At 45.9% G+C, this 20,689-nt stretch overlaps 1 protein-coding gene across 2 annotated transcripts in view; it reads left to right on the plus strand.

Moving 5' to 3' along the window:
* mthfd1b (methylenetetrahydrofolate dehydrogenase (NADP+ dependent) 1b) overlaps positions 1-20,689 on the plus strand; it is a 96,984-nt gene that overhangs the window by 65,723 nt on the left and 10,572 nt on the right. For both annotated transcript variants that reach the window (XM_043696891.1, XM_043696890.1), the window contains exons 19-26: positions 587-655; positions 2,494-2,605; positions 5,861-6,000; positions 9,923-9,964; positions 10,697-10,797; positions 13,191-13,368; positions 17,176-17,283; positions 17,606-17,758. In XM_043696891.1, the coding sequence (XP_043552826.1) occupies positions 587-655; positions 2,494-2,605; positions 5,861-6,000; positions 9,923-9,964; positions 10,697-10,797; positions 13,191-13,368; positions 17,176-17,283; positions 17,606-17,758 (903 nt within the window). The remainder of the gene's footprint in view (positions 1-586; positions 656-2,493; positions 2,606-5,860; positions 6,001-9,922; positions 9,965-10,696; positions 10,798-13,190; positions 13,369-17,175; positions 17,284-17,605; positions 17,759-20,689) is intronic.

Here is a 20,689-nt window from a genome sequence, read left to right on the forward strand (position 1 = left end):
ATTTGAGGAAAGACATTCTGGCTATTGAGGGAGTGCAGCGTAGGTTCATGAGGTCAATTCCCGGAATGGCGGGACTACCTTATGCTGAAAGATTGGAGTGACTGGGCTTGTATACCCTTGAGTTTAGAAGGCTGAGAGGGGATCTGATTGAGACATATAAGATTATTAAAGGATTGGACACTCTCTGGAGGCAGGAAGCATGTTTCCGCTGATGGGTGAGTCCCGAACCAGAGGACACCGTTTAAAAATAAGGGGTAGGCTACTTAGAACAGAGTTGAGGAGAAACCTCTTCGCCCAGAGAGTGGTGGGTGTGTGGAAGGCTCTGCCCCAGAAGGCTGTGGAGGCCAAGTCTCTGGATACTTTCAAGAAAGAGTTGGATAGAGCTCTTAAGGATAGTGGAATCAAGGGTTATGGGGCTAAGGCAGGAACAGGATACTGATTTGAGTATGATCAGCCATGGTCATAATGAATGGTGGTGCTGGCTCGAAGGGCAGAATGGCCTACTCTTGCACCTATTGCCTATTGTTTATTGTTGCATGTCTGCCTTACGTTAAAGGAGATCCCAATCAGTTATTTTTCTCTCCAGGGTATCAGTGGAGCTCTGGCTGTTCTGATGAAGGATGCCATTAAACCCAATCTCATGCAGACATTGGAGGTGTGTACTGTTTAATTCCTATCTGTTAACCCATTGACATCTAGTCCATCTGCTAATTTCACCCTGAATGGGGATGGCATAAGTGTAACACTGAATTAAAAATTTCAGATTTTGTGTGACTTCTTTGGTTTGACTGCAGCTGCTTTTAAAGTGGGGACTATCAAAAAGACAGAAAAGGAATATGGTACCTTTGCTCAATTGGCATGATTCTTTAACTATCACTTGTTGAGGGCAAAGTTCAGGACAGGACTAACGTTACTAAGAATAGGGAGAAAGAGCTGACACTAGTACAGAGTCTGCTGTAGCCTCAGGATGCCCCTCAGCCTGTGAGAGTTCCCTTGAAGTGTAGTCACTGTCGTTACATGGGAGCTGAGGTGGCCAGTCTGCTTCCAGTAAGATCCCAGCAACAAACTACTTGCACAACCAAGTGAGGGATAAATAGCACTCCCCTGACCTTTTTTTGAAAGAGTGGCTGTGGGATCTTTGACTTCCAGCAGAAAGATGTAATGGAGTTCTTCCAGTGCCCCCTCTGAAAGACAGTGCCTCTGTCATTGTCACACTCTCTTGGTGCTGCAGTGGGAGTCAAGATCAGAGTGGTGTTGGAAAAGCACAGCAGGTCAGGCAGCATCCGAGGAGCAGGGAAATCGACGTTTCGAGCAGGAGCCCTTCATCAGCCCTTCGCCCTGCTCCTCGGATGCTGCCTGACCTGCTGTGCTTTTCCAGCACCACTCCAATCTTGACTCTAATCTCCAGCATCTGCATTACCCACTTTCCCCTCGCTGCAGTGAGTGTCAGTCTCCAATACTACTCCACTCTCTGGAGTGGGATTTGAACTCTGAGCCCGCTGACTCTGGTGAATGTTTCTCTCACAGCTACAGTTGACACCCTGATAGCTAACTAATACAGGACAACTAACACCTGATGCCAAAGGGTGTTGTGTACAGGTTAATCGTGCATCACGTCTTTATTGGTAGGGTAGATAGACTAGACAGTCCTTTCTGTCAATTTAATTATTCTGCATTATCATTTGAAATGGTCACTGGAAATGTGCCAATAGCCAGTTTTATGAATATACTGGCCCAGTTGATTTTTAAAGAATTATTGTTTTCAGATTCTTCCGTTGCCTTTCCATTCCCCATTTCTGTAATCTTCCCCAGCATCAGAACCCCTCCAGGCCACTTAATTTCAGCCACTTGGTTATAACTGATTTTTAACCACTTCATCACTGGCCCATTGCATTCTGTTGTTTAGGCGCTCAATTCAGGAATATCCTGCCGGTATGTCTCCATCTCTCATCACTTCCCTCTCTTCAGACACTTCCTCTTTGATCAAGCTTTTGGTTATCAATTTGCATCACTGTGTTCTTTTACAACAAAGTAGGGGAGTGCGATTGGTGGAAATCTACATGGGACTCAGACCCACCAGAAAAGTGGTTTGACTCTGAAATTAACGAGCACAGTTCAAGGGCAGTTTGGGGTGTTATCATTGACATCACATCCCATGAATGAATAAATATTCTAAATAAACATTCCTATGAAGAAACTTGGGACATTTTAATATGTTACAAACGCTATATAAATATGATTTGCTGTTGAGTTCATAGCAGTGCTTGTCTTGAAGTGAATTTCTGGGTTAGATGTGGAAATAACCCTTCACCTAGTCAATAATATGTCACTTGACCTACAGCACAGAAACTTAGAATATAGGAGCAGGAATAGGCCATTTGGCCCTTGCCGTGGTTAGCCTGGTGGTTTCTATGTTGTGCTGGTCTCTTCCCAATTATGGCTATCTGTGTTTTCAATCCAGACATAGTCACTGACTGTATTTTCTTCATATAGGGGACCCCAGTGTTTGTTCATGCTGGACCCTTTGCTAACATCGCTCATGGCAACTCCTCCATCCTGGCTGACAAAATAGCTCTCAAACTGGTTGGACCTGCTGGTTTTGTAGGTGAGTAATGGTTATGGGGAAAGTTCAGGGAAACACCATTCTGGTACCAGTCCAGATCAAGGTCAATCAAAAACATAGAAACAGGGAAAACAGATGCTGCAATAGGCCATTCGGCCTTTAGAGCCTGCACCACCATTCAATATGGTCATGGCTGATCATGCAATCTCAGTATCCCCTTCCTGCTTTCCTCCCACATCCCTTTAGCCCCAAGGCCCATGTCCAGCTCCCTCTTGGATATATTTAATGAACTGGACCCAACAGCTTCCTGTGGGAGAGAATTCTGCAGGTTCACAACTGAGTGAAGAAAGTCTTCCTTATCTCAGTCCTGAACAGCTTATCTGTTATTCTTAGACTGTGACCCCTAGTTCTGGACTTCCCCAACATTAGAAGCATTCTTTCAGCAGCTAGCCTATCCAGTCCCATCAGGACGATCATGCTGCCGCTGTACAAAACTCTGGTTCGGCTGCACTTGGAGTATTGTGTACAGCTTTGGTCACCGCATCATAGGAAGGATGTGGAAGCTTTGGAAAGGGTTCAGAGGAGATTCACTAGGATGTTGCCTGGTATGGAGGGAAGGTCTTATGAGGAAAGGCTGGGGGACCTGAGGCTGTTTTCATTGGAGAGAAGAAGGTTGAGAGGTGACTTAATTGAGACATATAAGATAATCAGAGGGTTAGATAGGGTGGACAGGGAGAGTCTTTTTCTTCGGATGGTGTTGGCTTGCACAATGGGGCATTGCTTTAAATTGAGAGGTGATAGATATAGGACAGATGCCAGAGGTAGTTTCTTTACTCAGAGAGTAGTAGGAACGCACTGCCTGCAACAGTAGTAGACTCGCCAACTTTGAAGGGCATTTAAATGGTCACTGGGTAAACATATGGATGATCATGGAATAGTGTCAGTTAGATGGGCTTCAGATTGGTTTCACAGATTGGTGCAACATCGAGGTGCTGTAATGTTCCAAGTCCCCTTCAGTTCTCTTTGTGTTGAAAAGTCTATCAACCAACGTCTTGACATTCTCAACAGCTGAGCATCCGCTGTGCCAAACACTTTCTTCCGAATCGCTATTTTAATATATTCAAAAGGGATGGATTTAGGAATTATCTGGTCTGTTCTATTTTCCCGCAAGCCAGCCTTGACTTAGCAGAGTTGTACGTTTACGTGGTGGGACAGAGCTGGAATGTTGATGGAAAGACAGGCATTTTCCTGAAGCTTTTCCTCTCGAATGCCAAATTTGAAGGCTGCTAATTGGTTGGCAAACTTGCAAAAATGTTAGCGTAGAGAAAGCAATAGGAAGCTCTCGCCTCCCCAGATAGTCTCTGGGGAATTTTTAACAGGCTCACGGGGTAAATGATTGTTATTGTTTAACATTTGACATTCCTCCGCATTTGTTCTCCTGAGTGTAAGACGAAAAGCTTCATCAGCATCAACATCTCAAGAATCACTGTTGGGTCCACTGTTGTTCTTTATTTACAGAATCCGTTTGGATGAGAACTATAGGATGCATGCATGGTCAGTTTGTGGATGACATGAAAACCGATGGGGTAGTGGACAGTGAAGAAGGTTACTTAAGAATACAACAGGATCTGGATCAGCTGGGCCAGTGGGGAAAGGAATGACAGATGGAATTTATTTCGGATAAATGCAAGGCGCTGCATTTTGCTAAGACAAACCAGGACTTACAAAATTAATGGTAGGGCCCTGGGGAGTGTTGTAGAACAGAGAGACCTCGGGGTGTAGGTACACAGTCCCTTGAAAGTTGCATCACAGGTAGACAGGGTGGTGAGGCAGGCATATAGGAATTGGGAGACCATGTTACAGCTGCACCAGACATGGTAAGGCCACATTTGGAGTATGTGTACAATTATGGTCGATCTGCCAATAGGAAGGACGTTATCAAACTGGAAGGGTGCATAGAAGATTTGCAAGGATGTTACTGAGATTGGAGGGTTTGAGTTAATAAGGAGACATTGGATAGGCTGAGACTATTTTCCCTGGAGCATACAGGTGCCTGGGGGAGTGGTGGAGGTGGATTCCATAGGAGGGTTCAAAAGAGAGCTGGAAAGTGAGAGGGTTATGGAGATAGAGCTGGAGAATGGGGTGAGCTGCATGGCTCTTTCAGGGACCAGTATAGATATGATGGGTCAAAAGGCCTCCTATACTGTAACATTCATGATTCTGTGAATAACATGTGGTCGTATGAGGATGGGAGGAAGCTCCTTGTGGAACAGTTGGGCTGAATAATTCAGTATTGTACAGTTCTGTCACTAGGGAGACAGGAGATAACCCTGTATTTTTCCCTTCCTTGACATTAGTTCTTAGGGAGGTAAACCAGCATCGCTCCAATGCAGGTATTTTACAGTCTGCAGACTGCAGATCACAATCATTACCAATCCAGACTCACTCTAGCACTCCAGCTCCACTTAGTGGCAGGAAACTGATACTGTCGCACTGTTCTTTGCTGTCCAGTACTGAGAAATTAGCAGAAATTATCGCGCCTGCTATCGGAAAGATGTTGTGAAACTTGAAAGGGTTCAGAAAAGATTTACAAGGATGTTGCCAGGATTGGAGAGTTTAAGCTATCGGGAGAGGATGAATAGGCTGGGGCTGTTTTCCCTGGAGTGTTGGAAGCTGAGGAGTGACCTTATAGAGGTTTATAAAATCATGAGGGGCATGGATAGGGTAAATGGACAAGGTCTTTTCTCCAGGGTAGAGAGGCATCAATGGTGACTTCACCAGTTTCCAAATCCCACCTCCCCTCAACGTCATCCCAGATCCAACTCGGCACCGCTCTCTTGAACTGTTCCACCTGTCCCTCCTCCTTCCTACCTATCTGCTCCACCCTCTGCTCTGACCTATTATTGCATCTACCTATTGCCTTCCCAGCTATCTTCAACCCCCAAGCCCTACTCCTACCCTCCTGTTTATCTCTCAGCACCCCTCCATTCCTGAGGAAGCGCTTATGCCTGAAAAGTTGACTCTCCTGCTCCTCAGAAAGTGCCTGACCTGTGTTTTTTCATAACTACACTCTTCGACTCTGATTCTCCAGCATCTGCAGTCCTCCCTATCTCTGAGTATATGAATAGGAAGGGTTCAAAGGAATATGGGCCAAGTGCTGGCAAATGGGACTAATTTGGTTTAGGATATCTGGTCGGCATGGATGAGTTGGACCAAAGGATATGTACAGCTCTCTGCCTTGCTGTTTCTGTTTGTGTGTTTCTTGCCAGTTTAATTCTGCGCTCTGTTTTAATGCAGTGACGGAGGCTGGATTCGGTGCGGACATTGGGATGGAGAAGTTCTTCAACATTAAGTGCAGGTCCTCTGGACTGTGTCCCCATGTGGTTGTGCTGGTTGCCACAGTGAGGGCTCTGAAAATGCATGGAGGTGGCCCCACGGTAAGACCAATGAAATGTGTTCACACAGCTCCTTTTAATGTAGAATAATAAAACCTGGGAACAAAGTAAGCCATTCAGCCCATCGAGTCTGCCCCATCATGCAGTGATCTGTTCATCTTCAACTCCACTTTGCTGCCGTTTCCCCCAAACCTTTGATTTCCTTCATGATTAACAATGTGTCTATCTTGGTCCTGAATATACTCACCAATGAAATTCCTCCCCGTGTAAATAAAACAAAGAACAGCAGAAGCTGGGAATCTAACATATTCACATATCAGCTAGAGCTGAATGACCTAATTTTGCTCCTGTACCCTTCTTATGAAAACTGTTCCTGGACTTAAAGCATTAACTCTGTTTCTGTTTCCACAGATGCTGCCAAACCTGCTGAGTTTCTCCAGCAATTTCTATTTTTGTTACAAATTCTTCCTCATCTGTTTTAAATGTGCCCCCCTTTATTCTGAGATGATACCGTCTGGCCCTAGACTCTCCCACAAGAGGAAAGAATTTTTCCACATTACACTGCCAGATCCATAGGAATCTGATGTACCCAAGCAGTTTGTCGGGTTGTAAGGGAAATGGTCAGTGTTAAGCAGATGACACCAAAATTGGAGGTGTAGTGGACAATGAAAATTACAACAGGATCTGGACCAGATGGGCCAATGGGCTGAGAAGTGGCAGATGGAGTATAATTCAGATAAATGCGAGGTGCTGCATTTTGGGAAAGCAAATCTTAGCAGGACTCATACACTTAATGGTAAGGTCTTGGAATATTGCGTGCAATTCTGGTCTCCTTCCTATCGGAAAGATGTTGTGAAACTTGAAAGGGTTCAGAAAAGATTTGCAAGGGTGTTGCCAGGGTTGGAGGATCTGAGCTACAGGGAGAGGCTGAACAGACTGGGGCTGTTTTCCCTGGAGCGTCAGAGGCCGAGGAGTGACCTTATAGAGGTTTACAAAATTATGAGGGTCATGGATAAGATAAATAGGCAGAGTTTTTTCCCTGGGGTTGGGGAGTCCAGAACTAGAGGGCATAGGTGTAGGGTGAGAGGGGAAAGATGTAAAAGAAGACCTAAGAGACGGTGTTTTCATGCAGAGGATTGTGTGTGGGGGGAATGGGCTGTCAGAGGATATGGTGGAGGCTGGTACAATTGCAACATTTAAGAGGCATTTGGATGGGTATATGAATGGGAAGGGTTTGGAGGGATATGGGCAGGGTGATGGCAGGTGGGACTAGATTGAGTTGGGAAATCTGGACGGGTTGGACCGAAGGGTCTGTTTCCATGCTGTACATCTCTATGACTCTATGACTGTACTGACCGTTACAGCCACCCCTCTTCCTGGGAAGAGTCACACCGGACAGCCTTGAGAAGATACGAACCTCTGTACTACAGCCCACGATGATGCCTCTTTGTTTGATTCTTTGGTTGTGGCAGGTTATGGCTAGGCCAGCATTTAGTGCTTATCCAAGATATCCTGGAGAGGGTAACAGTGAGCTACTTTGGTCCTCCTGGTATACTTGTAGCTGCGACGGAGAGTTCCACGGTTTTGACCCAGCGACATACAAACACAGAGCAAGAGGAGGCTATAGAGCCTGCTGCACAGTTCCATAGATTTATTCATTTGAGGGATGCGCTGTTGCTCAGGACAATGTTTTGGCCAATTCTTAATTACCTTTGAGAAAGCACTAGTGAGCTGCCGTGTTGAACTGCCACAATGGTGGGTCCACCCACAATGCTGTAAGAGAGGCAGTTCCAAGATTCTGACACACTGACGGTGAAGGAATTGCAATATATTTCCAAATCATGACGGTGAGTGGTTTTTACAGCTGAATACCCCTGTTAGAAAGCAGGGGTAGGGCCAAATAGTTTAATGGGGTAACTGTAGTTGTCTTTTTCCTGCGATGGGGAATTTCAAGACTAGGGCTCATGTTTTTAAGGTGAGAGGAGAGGATTTTAAAAAGACATGAGAGGGAAATGTTTCACACTGAGGATGATTTCCATTTGTATTGAACTTCCTGAGGAAGTGGTGGATGTGGGTACAATTACAATGTTTAAAACACATTTGGATAGATACATGAATAGGAAAGGTTTGGATGGATAAGGGCCAGGAGCAGGCAGGTGGGACTCGTTTAGTTTGGGATAATGTTCGGCATGGACTGGTTGGACCAAAGGGTCTGTTTCCGTGCTGGATGACTATGACTCTGACTGTGACCGTGTCGAGTGCCCACAGAATGTCTCGGCACAGAGGAGTGAGGAACCTGGCGTGGGTGCCACAGGAAAGCTCCACTACCAAGTGATGGAGTGCTCAAGGTGAAGACATCAAAGGGAGTGGAGAATCTGGGGGCATTATGTTGGGCAGAAGGGGGACCAAGGGAGGGGTGAGGCAATGGAGAGATTCAAACTGCAGGTTGAATACTTTTAACGCTGAGGTGTTGCTGGACTCAGCCAATGTAGACCAATGAGCACCAGGTGCTGAGTGACTGGGACATGACGTAGGGTGGTCAACGATTGACTAAACTGAAGGTAACGGGGTGGGTGAGGTGGGGGGTGGTGAGAAGTTGAAAATGTGTTGCTGGAAAAGCGCAGCAGGTCAGGCAGCATCCAAGGAACAGGAGAATCGACGTTTCGGGCATAAGCCTTATGCCCGAAACGTCGATTTTCCTGCTCCTTGGATGCTGCCTGACCTGCTGCGTTTTTCCAGCAACACATTTTCAGCTCTGATCTCCAGCATCTGCAGACCTCACTTTCTCCTCGGTGGTGAGAAGTTGGCAGGTGAGCGCTGGAATGGTGAAGCCTGTTAGTGACAGAGGTGTGAAGGAAAGTTCCCTTTTGTAGGTGAGCTGTGACAGGGCCAAGGACTGCCCTTGTCATGTTTGTATTGATGTGGTTAAATGTCCAGCTTGGGATTTATTAGAATATTCAAGGTGTGGGCAGCCTGCGAGGGAGGGTGACCGTGTCAGCAGAGAAGGTACGAGATTAAAGCTCTGAAATGCCTTTTCTTTCCCAAAAAGCAGTTTCAGTTGAGCTTATAGATAAGTCAGTCTTGGCTCAATGGAAAAAAACTAGTCACCAGAGTTCCAGTGGATCATCAGGCTGCGCTCTCGTTAGAGAGTGACAATTGATGGTGAGTTTAAATTGAAGGTCACCACGGCTCTGGCAAGGCTGAGACGGTGGGATCTTCACGGTAATCTCAGTCGGTGCAAGAATTGAACTCACGCTGCATTGCAAACCAACTGTCCAGCCAACTGAGCTAATCAACTCTCATGAATCACTTATCGCTCAATGATGCTGTCATTAGGGCAGCATGGTAGCTCACAGCGCCAGGGACCAGGGTTCAATTCCCACCTCGGGCGACTGACTGTGTGGAGTTTGTACGTTCTCCGGGTTTCCTCCGGGTGCTCCGGTTTCCTCCCACAGTCCAAAGATGTGCAGATCTGTTGAATTGACTATGCTAAATTATCCATAGTGTTAGGTGCATTAGTCAGGGGTAAATGTAGGGTAGGGGAATGGGTCTGGGTGGGTTACTCTTCAGAGGGTCGGTGTGGATTTGTTGGGCCAAAGGGCCTGTTTCCACACTGTAGGGAATCTAATCTAATCTCAGACAATAGGTTCAAGTCCCAGTCCAGGAGGTGAGCCACAAACCTAGGTTTCAGTGCAGTGCTGAGGGAATGCTACATGGTGGAGGTGCTGATGTCTCTAATGGATTCTATTTCAGTGGTTCACAAAGAAAACAATGATATTCTCCCCAGAGTTGTGGCTGATATTTCCCAATTTACCAATGTTTGCACTTCATAAAGTTACTGCATTGACTGCAAAACCTACTTAAGGTAATCTAAGGCCATAAAAGGCCAATGGGAACACAAGTCATCTTCTCATGCCTGAGTTTCAGAACAGTTTTAACATTATTTTCTGGAATTTTATTGCAGGTGACAGCAGGTGTTCCCCTACCAAAGGAATACATCGAAGAGGTAAATGCTGATTGACTGTGTTTTCTTGTGTCTGGCTTTACTTCCTGTGCTGAATCATAGAATCCCTATGGCGTGGATGCAGACCAAGCAGTCCAGTCGTAACTGACCCTCCAGAGAGCATCCCACCTAGACCAAACCCCCTAACCTGTCCTCATGACCTTGCATTTCCCATGGCTAACCCACCCAGCCTGCACATCCCTGGACACACGACAATTTCCATGGCCATTCCACCTTAACCTGCATATCTTTGGACTGTGGGATGAAACCAGAGCACCCGGGGGAAACCCACGCAAACACGGGGAGAATGTGCAAACTCCACACAGTCAGTCACCCAAGGTGGGAATCGAACCTAGATCCCTGGCGTTGTGAGGCAGCAGTGCTAACCACTGAGTCACTGTACCGCCCACAGGTGGTGAACAAATTGGAGATTCTTGATCCAAACTAAGGGAATGAGACCATTTTGAAGTGGGAATCGGTTTAGCTGTCTCAGCATTGTGTGCTGTGTAATAATAAATGCAAGGCTCTCAACCTTAACCAGAGTCTGGAATGATCAAGCACAGCAAACAGACACAAAAGTGCTGATCAATTCACTCTTGATCATGTTCTGAATAACATAACTCCCCGGTAGTGGATTGCGCTGGTTCTGGTTGACTGAGCTACATGTTGTGGTTCTCAGCTTTGTGTTTGCTGACAATTGACCTGCCTGTGACCTCTCTGTTTGGTTTTGTGTAGAACCTGGATTTGTTGGAGAAGGGCTGCAGTAATCTCCGTAAACAGATCGAGAACGCAAACCTGTTTGGAGTTTCGGTGGTGGTTGCAGTCAACGCCTTCAAGTAAGCAGTCAGCACGTCACAGACTGGGGGATGGGTGGTGCTGGGGCAGTTTGAGACATGCTGTGGAACTTAAGCAGCAAGCTAGGCGCAAGCTAGGGTCACAGCGCCAGGGACCCAGGTTCAATTCCCGCCTCGGGCAACTGTCTGTGTGGAGTTTGCACATTCTCCCTGTGTCTGTGTGGGTTTCCTCCGGGTGCTCCGGTTTCCTCCCACAGTCCAAAGATGTGCAGGTCAGGTGAATTGGCCATGCTAAATTGCCCATAGTGTTAGGTGCATTGGTCAGGGGTAAATAAAGGGTAGGGGAATGGGGGTGGATGCGTTACTCTTCGGAGGGTTGGTATGGACTTGTTGGGCCGAACGGCCTATTTCCATACTGAAGGGAATCTAATCGAAACTAATCTATAGCCGTACAGGTTTATTTGGAAGCACTCTCTTTCAGAGCGCTGATTCTTCATCAGGTAACTAGTGGAGCAGGATCATAAGACACAGAATTTATAGTAAAAGATTACAGTGTCAGGCAACTGAAACGATATATTGAACAAACCCAGAACCTTAACAGCAATCTGGGTTTGTTCAATATATCATTTCAATTGCATGACACTAGTCACCTGATGAAGGAGCAATGCTCCAAAAGCTAGTGCTTCCAAATAAAACTGTTGGGCTATAACCTGGTGTTGTGTGATTTTTAACTTTGTCCACTCCAGTTCAACACCGGCATCTCCACATCATACTTCACATGATCACATTAAAACAATTCGCCTGTTTCAATGGGTGTGAAATGGTGTACTTTTGTGTCACTCGTATAGCTGGAGCATTGTGTGCAGCTCTGGAATCCACATTATAGGAGGGATGTGATAGCACTGGAGAGGGTGCAGAAGGCGATTTCCCTGGGCTGGAGAGCTTCAATGATGAAGGAAGATTGATTGATTTATTGTTGTCACATGTACTAAGATACAGTGAGAAGTGTTGTTTTGCGTGCTCTGCAGGCAAATTGTACCATACAGATTGTATCAGGGTAGCAGAACAGAGTGCAGAATACAGTGTTACAGCTGCAGAGAAGGTGCAGAGACAGATCAGCATGAATGTTTGAGAGCTCTGTTCAAAAGTCTGATAACTGCAGAGATAAAGCTTTCCCTGAATCTGTTCACATGCAAATTAAATCTATTTGTGCGTGTATTGGACAGACCGCTTGTTTTCCTTGGAACAGAGGAGATTGAGACGGGACATGATTGAGATGGATAAAATTATGAGCTGCATAGATAGTGTAGACATGAAGAAAATGTTCCCCTTGATGACAGGATTGATGACTGGGGACATAGATTTATGGATCAGTGGTGCTGGAAAAGCACAGCAATTCAGGCAGCATTCGAGGACAGGCAAATCCAATGCTGCCTGAATTGCTGTGCTCTTCCAGCACCACTAATCCAGAATCTGGTTTCCAGCATCTGCAGTCATTGTTTTTACATAGATTTATGGTAAGGGGTGGGGGTTTTGAGGGTGGTGGGGAATCTGGAACTCTCTCCCTGTGAGGCAGGTAGAAACCTTCATCACACCGAAAAAGTGTTGGAATGTGCAGTAGTGATGCCAAGGTACACGAGACTTTTGGGACATTAGCTGAAAAATAGGATAGAATAGTGAGGTGGCTATGTATGACTAGTGAGGATGGAGTGGGCTGAAGGGTCTTTTTTTGTGCCTGCAGATTAGTCAGGTGAGAGGTCAGGCATGCTCTCGGAGTGTATAGCCTACGTGTGTACACTGCTGGGTGTTATACTCTATCGGTAAAGTTCATTAGTATCGTGCAGCTTCAGGGATCAGATATGAGTTCAAGTCATCTCTAACCATAAGACGTTACAATCATAGAATCCCCACAGTGCAGAAAGAGGCCATTTGGCCCATCGAGTCTGCAATGACCCTCCGAAAAGCATCGCCCCCACCCTATCCCTGTTAACCAGCATTACCCTGGCCAGTCCGTTGAGTGTGCACATCTTCTGACATTGGAGCAGAGGAAGCAGTGAGGTCGTGACTGATCTGATGATCCTCAGTGCTATTTTTCCGCCTTTCCCCATAACCCCAGATTCCCTTCCTGATCTAAAATCTGTCTCTCTTGACTTTGAATATACTTAAATGACCCAGCCTCGACAGCACTCTGTGGGAAGGAATTTCCACAGGATCCCTCCCCTCTGAGAGAACGTTGGAAATCTGAAACAAACAAACAAACAAACCTTCGGCATATTGGATTGGAGACGTTAACTCTGTTTCTCTCTCCACACATGTTGCCAGACCTGCTGAGTTTCTCCAGTATTCTGTGTGTTTGCTCCTCATCTGTTGCTTGATCCTGTTGTGTTTTGGTCTGAGCTGGTCTGTGTTACTAGCAGCTCCCTCTTGTTCTATAGAACAGATACCGAGGCTGAGCTTGAGCTGGTATGCAGCTTGGCCAAGGAGATGGGTGCGTTTGATGCTGTGAAATGTACTCACTGGGCCGAAGGAGGGCGAGGAGCTGTCGAGCTGGCCCGAGCTGTACAGAGAGCCTCTGAGCTGGACAGCAACTTCAAATACCTGTACCCTCTGGAGGTAAGAACTGACTTGGCTACTTCCTGTTGTCTGTGAAAAATACCACCTGACTTTAAAGAGTACCCGGGTGTGTTTTAATAAAAAGATACCAATACTGGAACAAGGGAAGGTTGCTATGTTCCTTGAGTCTGTTCCAATGTTCAGTTAGAATTTGGTTGATCCATGTCTTAATTACGCAGTCTTAAAATATCTTGCTAATATTCATGGTTTGGAAATTTCACTCACGACCCTCCAGGATTGTCTGGTTTTCAGGTTGGGGGAGGGGTGAAGGATTCACATTTCTCTTTGTGTGGAGAGTGTTTTCTAGCTGCCACTGAATTATCCAATTTCTAATGTCAAATGTAGATCCCTCCAGAGCTGCCTTCTGCAGAAGCAGGTTCTGTATATCCACTCCTTTTAATTGTCTTAAAACTGTTTGTGGACGGCAGAGTGGCTCAGTGGTTAGCACTGCTGCCTCACAGCGCCAGAGACCTGGGTTCAATTCCCGCCTCAGGCAACTGACTGTGTGGAGTTTGCACATTCTCCCCGTGTCTGTGTGGGTTTCCTCCGAGTGCTCCGGTTTCTTCCCGCAGTCCAAACATGTGCAGGTTAGGTGAATTGGCCGTGCTAAATTACCCGAAGTGTTAGGTAAGGGGTAAATGTAGGGGAATGGGTCTGGGTGGGTTGTGCTTCGGCGGTTCGGTGTGGACGTGTTGGGCCGAAGGACCTGTTTCCACACTGTAAGTAAGTAAGTAAGTTAAGCCCCCTATTGTACGACCTACAAGCAACCTGTCCTCCTCATTAAACCTCTTTTAAACAAAGAACAAAGAGAGGTACAGCACAGGAACAGGTTCTTTGGCCCTCCAAGCCTGTACCAATGCCCTAACTAAACTAAAAAACAAACCTTCTGCCCTTATTCAGTCCTATCCCTCTATTCCCTCCCTATTCCTGTAACCATCCAGATGCCTCTTCAATGTCACCAACATGCCTGTTTCCACCACCTTTACTGGCAGTGCGTTCCAGGCTCCTACCGTGCTCCGAGTGAAATACTTCCCTCGCACATCTCCCTTACACTTTCCCTCCCTCACCATGAACCAGTGCCCCCTTGCAATTGAAACTTCAACCCTGGGGAAAAGCCTCTGACTATCCACCCTGTCTATGCCTGTCATAATTGTGTAGACCTCTATCAGGTCTCCTCTCAGCTGCTGTCTTCCCAGTGAAAACAATCCTAGGCTTTTTAACCTTCCCCCATAGCCAGTGCTTTCGAGACTAGGCTACATCCTGGTGAACCTTGTCTGCACTCTGTCTCTAAAGCTTCCGCCATCCTTCTGGTAATGTGGCGACCAAAACTGCACCCAATAGCTTGGCCTGTTCTGCCTTGAGTTGATTCTTAGCCTTGACTATTCCATTCCTGAAAGCCAGTTAATGAAGGATGGAATGGGAGTCAATCTTTACACACACAGGAAATTACTCCTAAACTCAACAGCTCCAGTTTCAATATGTGCTTATTTATTTATTTATGCAAGTACACCCATTTCAAATAACGGGGGCAGCAAAACACAGGAATGGGAAAAGGAACGAAAGGGGGAAACAGGCGTGCTAAATCAGAATGGGGAGGGGGAGATGATGCCTCCCAGTCCCTACAGTGCCCACTTGGCCTCTGTGTCTATTGAGCTTTCAATCAACTTGTTTGGAGGTGCTGTCACACACTTGTGGAGCATGTGGGACTTGAACCTGGGCCTCCTAGCTAAGTGGTAGGGACACTGCCACTGCCCCACAAGATCCTTCTGTGTCTGTGTCAGAGACCTTGGCTATCTATTTGCCCAGAACTCGGGCCCTCTGGCCAATCTGTGTCTGTTTGTATGAATCTATTGATGTCCAGCAACCATGTATAATCAATATGCAGTTAATGTGCACTTAACCATTGAAAGGACATTGTCTCTACATTTAGTTGCTTCCTTGGACATAGGCTATAGGGAGGCTAGAGGCAGTTAGCTGAGCTGTCCTGCATGGTGTTGAGTTTCTTCAGTGTGGGAGCTGCACCCATCTAGGCAGGAGATGCAATCAGATCAGTTGTGAAAGTGAAGAACAATAAAGATGCAGATAATAATGGTGTGTTCTAAATGTACCAACTTGTACGAATTAAAACCAGGCCGCAGAGTCCAAATGGAACAGCCCTAAAAACAGGAAAGGTGTCTGAATAATCTCCGCCTCAGTCTTTAATTCAGATTGAGTCTTGATTCAGAACATTTCCAAACAGAAACGTGTACTCCATTGCACTCCTGACCTGAGTATTACAGATGGCGGAGAGGTCTTGAGGTTATCAGGAGATGGGCCAGGTATCAGAGAGAACCCAACTTCTTAATCTCATGGCTCTTCCAGTCACAGACCAAGACAGCTGCCACTGATTGAGGATTGGCAGAAAGCAGAGCAGGGATAAAGGGGTCTTTTTCAGGATAGCTGCTGGTGACGACTGGAGTTCCACAGGGGTCAGTGTTGGAACCACAACTATTTACGTTATACGTTAATAGTCTGAATGAACAAACTGAGGGCATTGCCATTAAGTTTACAGATGTCACTCGGTGGAGAAACAGGAAGTGGGAAGCTGCAGGACTTGGACAGGCTGGGAGAGTGGGCAAATAAGTGGCAGATGGAATACAATCTGGGAAAACATGAGGTTATGCACTTTGGTAGGAAGAATAGAGGCGTGGACTATTTTCTGAATGGGGGAATGCTTTTAAAATCTGAAGCACAACGCAATTTAGGAGTGCTAGTTCAGGATTGCCTTCAGGTTAACATGCAGGTTTAGTCGGCAGTTAGGAAGGCAAATGTTATGTTAGCATTAATTTTGAGAAGGCTAGAATACTAGAGCAGAGATGTACTCTTGAGGCTGGATCAGGCTGTTGTCAGACATTTGGAATCTTATGGACTGTTTTTGGCCCCATATCTAAGACTGGCCTTGGAACGGGGCCAGGGGAAGTTTAAAAGAATGATCCCAGGGAGAAGGGCTTGCCTTATAAGGAGCAACTGAGGTCTCTGAGTCTGTACTTAATAGAGTTTAGAAGGATATGGGCAAATCTGATTGAATGTACAGAATACTGCGAGCCCTGTATAGAGTGGATGTGGAGAAGATATTTTCACTGGTACGAGAGACTAAGACCCGAGGGCACAGCCTCAGGGTGGAGGGATGGCCCTTTAGAACTGAGATGAGAGGAATGTCTTCAGCCAGAGGGTGGGGAATCTGTGGAACTCATTGCCTCAGAAGGCTGTGGAGGCCAAGTCATTGAGTGTATTTAAGTCCGAGAGAGAGAGGTTCTTGATGGATATGGAGTTCAAATGTTACAGGGACAAGGCAGGAGAATGGGGTTGAGAAATACATCAGCCAGGATCAAATGGTAGAATAGATTCAATGGGCCGAAAGGCCGAAATCTGCTTCAGTGTCTTATGGCCTTGACCAAGAAGTAATGTTTGGGTTTCCCATCAGGTTCCTCCAGCTGAGCATCGATATTTTTGTGACTGACCTTTATCTCTGCTGTCAAATATTGTTTATTGTTAAAATGAGGGAGTTAGGAGTAAGGTGTAAAGTCTTCAGAGACTTTTCCAGTTGGACGGTAAAGGGGTAGTGAGTTCAGATCCTAGGGAAGACCAACAGATTTATATCAGAAAGGGTAGAGGTTAACTACTAGCCTGTTAAAGTATCTCATTATTGGGACAACTGTGCACTCTGGCAAAGTGGTTGTTGGATGTGTTCAGTGAGTCTGCCTGCATTTTAAATCTATGCCTGCCATTAAAAGTGGATTTTGACTGTCCTCTGTTTGTTTCATATAGCTCCCCATTGTTGACAAAATCCGAACCATCGCCCAGAAAATTTACGGTGCTGCTGATGTGGAGCTGAGCCCTGAGGCACAGAACAAAGTGGAGCTTTACACCAAACAGGTAAGAACGCTGATCCTTCAGGGTCAACTCGGAAACTGGCAGACTCCTCAAAAATATCCCCAAAAACTCTTCACAGCCCAGAAAAGTGTGTGTGTGTGTGAGTGAGAGAGAGAGCGCACTCCGCCTGCAGTGATGTGTGCTAGTGGCAAATGTGATTAACATGATCCATAAAGAGGCATCATATTGTGATCTTGTGGTCCTGCAAGCTGGTGTCTACCACTGAGCTGCCTGTGATGGATACCTGGGATGAGTGATAATGGTAGGGCCTGTGTTTACTTTGGCATTGAGTGGGAGTTACTGGTGTTCTGTCCTTTTCATTCAGGGATTTGCTGACCTGCCCATCTGCATGGCCAAGACTCATCTGTCCTTATCCCACATGCCAGAGAAGAAGGGAGCTCCCACGGGATTTATTCTGCCAATCCGGGACATCCGGGCCAGTGTTGGTGCAGGATTCCTGTACCCACTAGTGGGCACGGTGAGTATAGAGCAGTTTCCAAAGGATTATATCACCAGTGCAGGTTACTTCACCATGATGTTTATTCCCTCAAATTTAAAAGGGAGGGGCTGATCTGTTCAAGATGGTGAGAGTATTAAAGGCATTAGAGAAGCATAGAGAATAGGAGCAGGAGTAGGCCATTCAGCCTTTCAAGCCTGCTGCACCATTCATTACGATCATGGCAGTTGTTGTTCCAACTCTGGAACCTGTTCCCACTTTTCCCCCATTTCCTTTGATTCCTTTCAGCTCCACGTGCTATATCTAACTGTTTCTTGAAATGATTGTGTTTTGGCCTCAACTGCTTTCTGTTGGAGAGAATGCCACAGGGTCTGGGTGAAGACATTCTCCCCTTCTCAGTCCAAATGGTGTACCTTATACCTTTAGACTGTGACCCCTGGCTCTGGACCCCCCCACCATTGGGAACATCCTTCCTGCATCTAATCTCTCCAAACCAGTTTAGAACTTCATAATTTACCTCATTCTTCTAAACTCCGGTGAATATAATCCTTACTGATTCAGCCTCTCCTTATAAGTCAGTCCCACCATCCCAGGGATCAGTCTGGAAAACCTTGCCTGCACTTCCTCCACCACCAGAACATCCTTCCTCAGATAAGGATGCCAAAACTGCACACAGTATTCCCAGGTGTGGTCTCACCAAGACCCTGTCTAATTTCAGCAAGACATCTCTACTCCTATACTGGAATCCTCCCACTGTGAAGGCCAACATACCCTTTGTATTCTTGACCACCTGCACAGTTACCTTCAGTGACAAGTGTACAAGGACACTAAGCTATTGTTGCACATTCCCCTCTCTCAGTTTATAGCCTTTCAGACAATGATCTGCCTTCCTGTTTTTATTAACAAGGTGGGTAACCTCACATTTATCCACATTATACTGTGTCTGTCATGTATTTGCCCACTCCCTCAGCCTGTCCAAATCATACCGCATCCTCCTCGCAACTCATCCTCCCACCAATCTTGGTCTCATCTGCAAATTTGGAGATATTACATTGAGTTCCCTCATCTCCATCATCAAAGTATATTCATTGTTAGTATGTCCAAGCACTGATCCCTGTGGTACCCCACTGGGTATTCAGAAAATGTCTCATTTATTCCCACTCTGTTTTCTGTCTGCCAACTAGTTTCTGACCATTTCAATACACTACCCCCAATCCCATATGCTTTAATTTCACATGCTAATCTCTTAGATGGAACTTTGTCAATAGCCTTCTGAAAGTCCAAATATCACCACATCTGCAGTCTCCCCTGATCAGCTCTACTAGTCACATCCTCAAAGAATTCCAGTAGATTTATCAAGTATGACTTACTTTTCATGAATCCATACCAACTTTGTCTGATCATGCTACTGTTTTCCAAATGCTCAACTATTAAATCTTTTCTAGTAGTCTCTAGCGTTTTCCTCACTATCGATGTCAGGCTGACTGGTCTATTATTTCTTGTATTGGGGTTACATTAGCTACACTCCAGGCTGTACGAACTGTTTCAGGGTCTAACGAAGATGACCACCAATGCATCCACTCTTTCTAGGGCCACCTCCTTAAGTGGGACATAGGACAGGTTCGTTAGGCAGAACTATTTTTTTCTGGTACAGAGCATCTAGAACGGTGTGCGGATCAAGCTGGGCCTTTCTGGAAATCCTTTGTCCACAGAAAGGGATCTGCATACTAGGAGATTGTTCCACAAGAGCTTAAAGATGCAGGGGTACAATGGAGACTATAGCTTTTTAGAGTGTGGGTACTAAAGATGGGTATTGATGAACTTTGGATTCAGAGCAGTGTTAGAACATAGAACAATACAGCGCAGAACAAGCCCTTCGGCCCTCGATGTTGCGCCGACCTGTGAACTATTCTCAGCTCGTCCCCCGACACTATCCCATCATCATCCACATGCTTACCCAAGGATTGTTTAAATCTCCCTATTGTGGCTGAGTTAACTACATTAGCAGGTAGGGCATTCCACACCCTTACCACTCTCTGAGTAAAGAACCTGCCTCTGTAATCTGTCTTAAATCTATCTCCCCTCAATTTGTAGTTATACCCCATCGTACACGCTGACTTCATCAGCCTAGGATAAAGAAACTCTCACTGTCTACCCTATCTAATCCTCTGATCATCTTGCATGTCTCTATCCCCTCTTAGTCTTCTTCTCTCCAATGAGAACAGACCCAGGTGTTTCAGTCTTTCCTCATAAGACCTTCCCTCCAGACCAGGCAACATCCTGGTAAATCTCCTCTGCATTTTTTCCAAAGCTTTCACATCCTTCCCAAAATATGGCAACCAGAACTGTACACAATATTCCAAGTGTGGCCGCACTAGCATTTTGTATAGTTGCAGCATGATATTGTGGCTCCGGGACTCAATCCCTCTAACAACGAAACCTAACATACTGTATTGCCTTCTTAACAGCACTATCCACCTGAGTGGCAACTTTCAGGGATCTATGTACATGGGACACCAAGATCCCTCTGCACATCCACATTACCAAGAATATTTCCATTGACCCAGTACTCTGCCTTCCTGTTATTCTTCCCAAAGTGCTTCACCTCACATTTAGCTGCATTGAACTCCATTTGCCACCTCTCAGCCCAATTCTGCAGTTTATCCAAATCCCCCTGCAACCTGTAACATTCTTCCAAACTGTCCACTATCCACCGACTTTAATGTCATCTGCAAATTTACTAATCCATCCACCTATGCCTGCGTCTAAGTCATTTATAAACAAGACAAACAGCAGAGGTCCCAAAATAGACCCTTGTGGCATACCACTAGTAACCGGACTCCAGGCTGAATATTTTCCATCAACCACCACTCGCTGCCTTCTTTCAGAAAGCCAGTTTCTAATCCAAACTGCTAAATCACCCTCAATCCCATGCCTGTGCATTTTCTCCAA

Source organism: Chiloscyllium plagiosum, chromosome 10, assembly GCF_004010195.1.
Source record: "Chiloscyllium plagiosum isolate BGI_BamShark_2017 chromosome 10, ASM401019v2, whole genome shotgun sequence".
Taxonomy (NCBI): Eukaryota; Metazoa; Chordata; class Chondrichthyes; order Orectolobiformes; family Hemiscylliidae; genus Chiloscyllium; species Chiloscyllium plagiosum.